This window comes from Hippocampus zosterae, chromosome 13 (assembly GCF_025434085.1).
Source record: "Hippocampus zosterae strain Florida chromosome 13, ASM2543408v3, whole genome shotgun sequence".
Classification (NCBI taxonomy): Eukaryota; Metazoa; Chordata; class Actinopteri; order Syngnathiformes; family Syngnathidae; genus Hippocampus; species Hippocampus zosterae.
In genome coordinates this window covers 20030351-20037822 of record NC_067463.1, presented here as the reverse complement: position 1 = coordinate 20037822, position 7472 = coordinate 20030351, and the positions used below count along the sequence as shown (strand labels likewise).

General features: G+C 42.3%; 1 protein-coding gene across 1 annotated transcript; it reads right to left on the bottom strand.

Annotated features, from left to right (window-relative positions):
- Positions 1-7: 7 nt before the first annotated feature.
- Positions 8-7460, bottom strand: tmem176 (transmembrane protein 176). Its single transcript, XM_052083821.1, has 7 exons — positions 7313-7460; positions 6815-6943; positions 5937-6047; positions 5712-5768; positions 3051-3197; positions 2624-2740; positions 8-967 (listed from the first exon to the last, which is right to left on the bottom strand). Exons 2-7 carry the CDS (start codon positions 6938-6940, stop codon positions 923-925), a joined length of 603 nt encoding a protein of 200 aa, XP_051939781.1. The 5' UTR covers positions 6941-6943; positions 7313-7460; the 3' UTR covers positions 8-922.
- Positions 7461-7472: the final 12 nt, after the last annotated feature.

The following is a 7472-nucleotide window of genomic DNA, read 5'->3' as shown; positions in this document are numbered from 1 at the left end:
CTCTGCAAACGTGTGTTAGTTTTTTTAATGGAAAGCGCATGTAGGGAAAAATATGTATCCAGGCATGTCATTTGCATCTTCGTGAAACATGATGCAAATCATGAATTATCATCAGGCACAGGGGGTGTCTGTCGCTATGCAGTTGACCCTTTTGCACGAATTATTCACAGGTGCCACAGGAAATGGGTAAGTGAGAGAAAGTCCAGAAGAAAACAAAAATTATATACATATATATATATAAGAGCAGTTTAGCGTGTTTTTATTGGCATTAATTTAAATGAATTTTAATGGGATTATAAATTTTCTCGCAAGATTAATGGAGATGGAGTTGATTTCATTTAAAAAAAGTTGTTAAAGCAGCTGTTGTGTGATAAAATATTTTTTTCACTGTTGTTGATGGACAGTAATATTGTGTGAAAGATTATGGGTGAATAACTGCTGCAAGTGAAAAATGTTCATGGAAAATTGAAAATTGAAATTGTTATTTCAGTCAATATTTGCATTTGGCACATAGAAAACTGATTCATGATTCCATGTTGATGAGAGCATTAAAATGGGGCAAAATAGGACAAAAAATGTAAAAGGAAATTCAGAAATGATAAAAAAAAATGTGTGAGTAATCACGATTAATTTTTAGTTCATTTGAGTTTATTATGACAGTTGCATTTTTAATTAGATTAAATATTTTAATCGTTTGACCGCTCTAATATATATATATATATATAATTTGTTTTCAAAAAAGTGGCGCACTGGTGATCACAATTATCAGGTGAAATTAGTGAGGAACAGTTGATGTTGCTGCTAATGCATCATTTACAGTTACATGTGAGTATTTAGTGGTTTGTATTTTCAATTACATGCCATTGTGTATAGTGACACTTTTTCATCAAACAATCCACTAAATCTTGAGATGGAGTAACGGTCAGGTGGGTCTTCTGGGAATCGATGAAGCAGCTTCGGTAAAAGACTGCAAACAGATAAACAGAGGGTAGTAGTATGAACAGTCCGGAATAGAGTGTTGTTTCTTGTTCAATAATAGCACGTTATAATGTTATGTTATAATAGCAGCGGTTGTGAAAGCTCTATACAAATAAAGCTGTATTGTACTGTATTGTATTTCTTTTAGCGGATCCACTAAACCGCAGCCACTGGACATTATATCCCAAATAGTATACTCTAAACATATTGAATGTTGAAGTCAATACCTATTTTCCCTTATCTTTATTTTTCAGACCTGCTCTCTGTTATCTATTTATTATTTGTGTACAAGTGTTTATTCGCATGCAAGACGTCAGTTCCAGTAAAGCCGTGGTCCCCGCAGAGTCAGATAACTTGAGAGTCGTTGTCTCCCCACACACATGAAGAAGTTTGGTCATAACAACTGAACAAGTTTAACATATAAGATTGTTGGTCCTGACCAGTTTGAGACCCTATTATCAGGAAAGGACAAATCCACCCTAAATACACCTTAGAATCGTTGAAAACATAAAATAATTGCCTTTATCTTCCTTGGTCAGAAGGGGTCAAAATTGGGATAAAAACAGCCCAATTGTCTTTATGCGTGTAGCTGGCCTTAGATTGAAAAGAAAACCAAGGACCAAATGTAAACCTGTCATTTGTCCATATACATCACAGCACAATTCATATTTATTAATCTATCTTTGATCTTAATAATATATCTTAATCTTTGATATTCAAATATCTCAAATAATCTTTGAGGTCAAGATGGCGCCCGAATAGGCAGCTGTCAGCAAGTCCTCTCATGAGCCTTGCTTTTTTTGTTTTGTTTTTTTGGTTTGTTTTGTCACTTTGTGTTTGTTGTTACGTCGCATGGACCTGATGTGGGCTTTTTTCAACATTTTTTGGCCACAACATTCATCAAGGAGGAAACTCTGTACTTGGTGGTTGCGCCTTCTCGGCAGCATGGTATACCAGCACAGTTTTTGCCTGGGAGGAATGTCGGCGCCATTTGACTGTCGTTGTTGGACAGTCTCGGGGTGCTTGTGTCTTGCGCCTGTTATGGGCAGCGTTTTTCACAGCCCCACTTTGTTCAGCGGAGAGATTGGTTGAACGGTCTGCGGCTGGATGGATGTAAGGCTTGAGGAGCCGACAATGAGAAGAAAGGAGCGTTAGCGCGGAGCGCAGATGCGGATGTGGAATTGGGAGTCGCGGCTTGGAAATGAAGTGGATTTACGTGGGACAGGAGATATGAGCCAATCTCTTTTTCGTCACTGGACGCTGCAGCTTTGTGTTTGCTTTCAAAACTTAGCTTGTAGCAGACGTGTGCACATTTTCAGCATGATGTCGCTGATCCACTGGTGAAAGGACACTTTGATCCTCTCCTCTTTCATCTATAACTGCTTCAGACAACAAAGTGTATGCAGAAAAGTGGTGAAGATTGCACGACTGTCTCTGTCCTATGTGTTGTGTTATTTTTATTTTGACTTCAAAATGGCACCGCGTGAGTGGCTGCCTTTCCAGCAGCTCCTATATTTTGTTGTTCTACTTCTTCCTTTCATAACGTTGCTGCTGTGAATCGGGAATTTCTCCATTGCGAGACTAATAAAGGTTTTCTTATCTTTAAGCTTGCACCCAAATATCTACAACGAAGACCTTATCTTACACTGTACAATCCAAAGGTATACTTCATTCTGTACAGATAGAAGCAGAGAGTGGCAGATCCCGCAGTCTGTGCCAAGGTGAAGAGCAGGAGGGAGAATTTCAACCCTCTGGTCAGGCGCTGTTCAAAAAGAAACATTCATATCATATAGTCATATACTGTAATTGTACCAAGACACTTATTCGTCACACTGCATCAAATGAAGGTCATTAACTAAGACCAAAAAGAACATGTGCTATTTTGTGTATTCAGTCGTGTATACAGATTGCATGACGGGCATGTTTAAACGGAATTCTTTAGTTGATCTTTCATATTTGTTTGGCATAGTTTTAAGCCTAATGCCCATCCTGACACGACCCTCTCATTATAAGTATACCATTAGAATTAGACTCCTGGTGAGTTGAGGGAAAGCAAACGCAGTAATACACACCGTGGCGTAGAAGTTTACGTTACAGCTTCCATCCAATTTCTTGACACATGATGCCTCTGGATGTTTGTCCAGATCCACAGAATAAACAATCACAGCAATAACTGACACCACTGTGGAAACAACATTCACCATCAAGGATGCCTGGTACTAAAAAAGAAGAAGAAAATATGAATGTTTATTTAATTTGAAATTCCAATGACCAGAGGGGGAAAAAAAACATTGTCATATTGTTAACATCATGCCACAACTTTTAATGTAAACGTAAATGTTGGGATTTTTTTGGTGGGTCATGTACAGGGGAGGTAGCATTTCCTTTATTTTGGAGTAGAAAATATGAAATGCGAAATTTGATGTTCAAGAATATTCTGAAAACCTTTATTCCATGATGACATCCCAGGTGTGGAGATGCTGGTGCCCAAGTCTGAAGTCAATTGGATTAAACATCCAGGACAAGGGTACAAAAGGGGACTATCTGATGATCTAAACATGTTTTTCTGCAGATTTGAAAAGGACACCCGCATTTCTCATAACTTGCCCACCCCCACCAGAAACTACCCGATTCACACCCCCGCGCACATCCCCTGCCCTGAAGAGCCGCGAACAGAACGTGAGATGGCTTTTCAAGCAGCAGAAGATCAAGAAGGCTGCGGGGCCCAACAAGGTGTTCCCCATCAAGCCTGAATATGTGCCCTGACGAGCTGGCTCCGGTCTTCACACAGATCTCCAGCAACCCTGGAGCTGTGTGAGGTCTCATCCTGCTTCAAACAGTCATCCATCATCCCAGTCCCCAAGAAACCAGAAATATCGGAACTGAACGACTACTGGCCTATCGCGCTGACGTCTGTGGTCTTACGTCCTTTGAACAGCTTGTGCTGGACCACAAAAAGAACATCAACGGACCCCTGCTGGACCACCTGCACTTTGCCGACCAGGCAAACAGGTTCGTGGGAGAGGCAGTCAACATGGGGCTGCACTACATCCTGGAACACAGGGACCTACGCAAGAATGCTGTTTATGGACTTCAGCTCTGTTCAACACCATCATCCCGGAACTGCTCACCTCCAAGCTTCTCCAGCTCAGTGTTTCCCCTATGATCTACCAGTGGGTCCTCAGCTTCCTGATGAGCAGGATGGGAAGGACAACATCATCAACCCGCACCATCAGCACTGGGGATCCCCAAGGATGCGTCCTCTCTCCGCTGATCTTCTCCCTCTTCATGAACGACTGCACCTCATCGCACCCAGCTGTCAAAAACAACGTTGCTGACGACACCACAGTCATCGGCCTCCTCAAAGATGGCGACGAGTCTGTGAACCGACAAGTAGAGCAGCTGGTGCAGCAAACACAACCTGGTGGAGCCGAACACGCTCAAGACTGTAGAGATGATCACGGACTTCAGGAAACAAACCCAATAATGTGATTCATTGTACATAGACTCTGATAAGCACTTATAAAATAACAACAGGAGTAATTTTTACAAAACAGCTATTTGTTGGTTGTTTGTTCAATTATTGTTCAAGTGAGTGTAAACAAGCCCCTACACGGGATGTACCACCGGACCATAACTGAAGTGGCTGATTTCAAGAAGTCCTGACAGTGGCTAGAGAGGGCTGGCCTAAAGGACAGTACAGAGGCACTCATCCTGGCTGCTCAGGAGCAGGCCCTGAGCACCAGAGCCATTGAGGCCCAGAGCACCAGAGCCATTGAGGCCCAGCTATACCACACCAGACAAGACCCAAGGTGTAGGTTGTGCAAAGAGGCACCTGAGACGATCCAACACATAACTGCAGGGTGTAAGATGCTGGCAGGGAAAGCCTACATGGAACGCCATAACCAGGTGGCTGGCATAGTCTACCGAAACATCTGTGCGGAGTATGGACTGGAAACCCCAAGGTCAAAATGGGAAACACCTACGAAGGTGGTGGAGAATGACAGAGCGAAGATCCTGTGGGAGTTCCAGATCCAGACTGACAAGATGGTAATGGCGAACCAACCAAATATCGTGATCATAGATAAAGGGCAGAGGAAAGCCGTTGTAGTGGATGTAGCGGTCCCAAGTGATGGAAACATCAGGAAGAAGGAACATGAGAAACTCGAGAAATACCAAGGGCTCAGAGAGGAGCTGGAGAGAGCCTGGAAGGTAAAGGTGACAGTCGTGCCTGTGGTGGTCGGAGCACTCGGGGCATTGACCCCCAAACTAGATGAGTGGTTGCAACAGATCCCGGGAACAACATCGGACATCTCGGTCCAGAAATGTGCAGTGCTGGGAACAGCAAGGATACTGCGCAAAACCTTCAAGTTTCCTGGCTTCCGGTAGAGGACCCGAGCTGAATGTGGGACGGACACCACCCGAGGGGTGAGACAAGGGTTTTTTCTTTTGTAAAAGTCCTTTTTTATCTGCTTTCATCACTATGACTTCTCATCTTCTTTACATCTCTACTTATACACTTCACGGGGTTGGCATGGAAAGGGTGAGCTATGCCCCCTCCCCACTCCCACACTGTCCCCTGGCCGATTCAAGTGTAAAGATCAGTTTGAATTGTTATTTTTTTAACATAATAATTGTAATACAAAGTTATTTATGGGAAACACATTTCCGGTAGGTGGTAGTTGTAAAATTACAATAATAAAGGCATTTTTAACAGACAATGCAGTACTTACAGTCCTCGCGGTACAGTTTTTGTCCAAGATGATAGCAACCACTCCAGCCGTTATAAACTGGCCATGCGTAAATACAAGCGCACGTAAACACACACACACACACAAGCACATACAAATAAATTGGGTTGTGGAGACTAATCAAAAATGTTGTCATCACAAAAGTATTCCATAATACAGAATGCTGAGGTATCTGAGCTAAAAGGGTAAAAAAAAAAAAACACTCACCACTAGCCCACTCCACCATGGCACACCCAGGTAAACCACCTCAGTGACATTGATGAAGTGCAGTGGAATAGAGTAGGACATGATCATCAGGCCCAACATTATCTGACTCACCTATGACCATGCACAATATATTTATCATGAAACATGATACAACACCAATGCTGGTATCTTCTCACTTGCTACATTAATTCCACACAATTGCATGCTTGTTTAGGTCTGAATTTATTAAAAAATATATCCAGTCATCCCTCACTTATCACAGTTAATGGGGACCGGGCTCCTGCCGCGATCAGTGAAAAAGCCGCGAAGGAGCAGGCCTGAGGATTTCACGGTAACTTCAAGACAAGTATCTTCTCACTTGCTACATTAATTCCACACAATTGCATGCTTGTTTAGGTCTGAATTTATTAAAAATATATCCAGTGATCCCTCACTTATCACTGTTAATGGGGACCGGGCTCCTGACGCGATCAGTGAAAAAGCCGCGAAGGAGCGCAGGCCTGAGGATTTTCACGGTATCAATCGTTACCGGTAGCGTGTCGTTTCCCAGGCGTCATTCGGGTTGTTAATTTAGTCCACAAACTGAGAAATTGTGAGGATGACACTTTGAGATGGCGGCGAAAAAAACACAACAGGGTGTACCCCGCCGACTGCCCAAAGACAGCTGGGATAGGCTCTAAGATGCCACGCGACCCTTGTGAGGGTAAGCAGATCATAAAATGCATGGATGGATGGATGTACCGCTTTGTAATATAGGCTAACCATTGCTACAGGCATGTAAAAAGTATGTGATTCATGTGTACAAGCACAGGACTTTAATTTACAATACACAGTTAGAATACTAATATTCAGATTATTTGCCTGGAGTCGGAACTCACCCCAATACATTTTGGTTGTCCGCGCTGTTTTGCATCACGCACAGTTTGCTGTCTCTCCGTTAGTTTAACTGTATTCAGATCCTCGAGCACCTGCACTGACAAATCCCTTGAGACAGCAACAGCCATCACCTAGAAAAGGGCAGCACAAAGTATCCAAGCATCTCGGGAAATACCGTTATCGTTTTTTGTGGAAATGGACAAGATACATACTTGTATACATCTTATATGTCAAGATAAAAACAGTATCACAATAGATCAACAATGATTGAAATCTCAAAAGCTAAAGCTGTTCAAGCACGAGTAACATTAGGTACTGTTATCGGTTTGCACGGTAATTTGTGATCATAATGTAACATAGAAACGGGGGAGGGCGGGGTCGGGGATTGGAAGTCGTAGTTTATTATTGCACAATCGACGAGTGCATTTTGTTGGTCCAAATTCAAAAATACTGTTTCAACATTGGAAATACAGACCAAAGCAAGATAGAATATCCCCTACCTTTACTCTCGTTGAAGTTAAAAACTATAAAGAGAAATATATATCGATATACAGTGTATATATATATATTTTAAACTCCGCGACGACAATTTCAGTTAAGTTTCTCCTTATAGCGGGCTCAAAAGCTATGTGCGCAAGAAGAAAAACATCAGCAAGCGCT

Bases quoted from the DNA above. Each gene is read 5' to 3' on its own strand.
- tmem176 (XM_052083821.1), bottom strand. From the start codon at position 6,940: ATGGCTGTTGCTGTCTCAAGGGATTTGTCAGTGCAGGTGCTCGAGGAT. The intron at 6,048-6,814 runs GTGAGTTCCGAC...GCATGGTCATAG, and splicing joins GACAACCAAAATGTATTGGG to GTGAGTCAGATAATGTTGGG. The intron at 2,741-3,050 runs GTGTGTATTACT...CTTTTTGAACAG, and splicing joins ACGTAAACTTCTACGCCACG to CGCCTGACCAGAGGGTTGAA.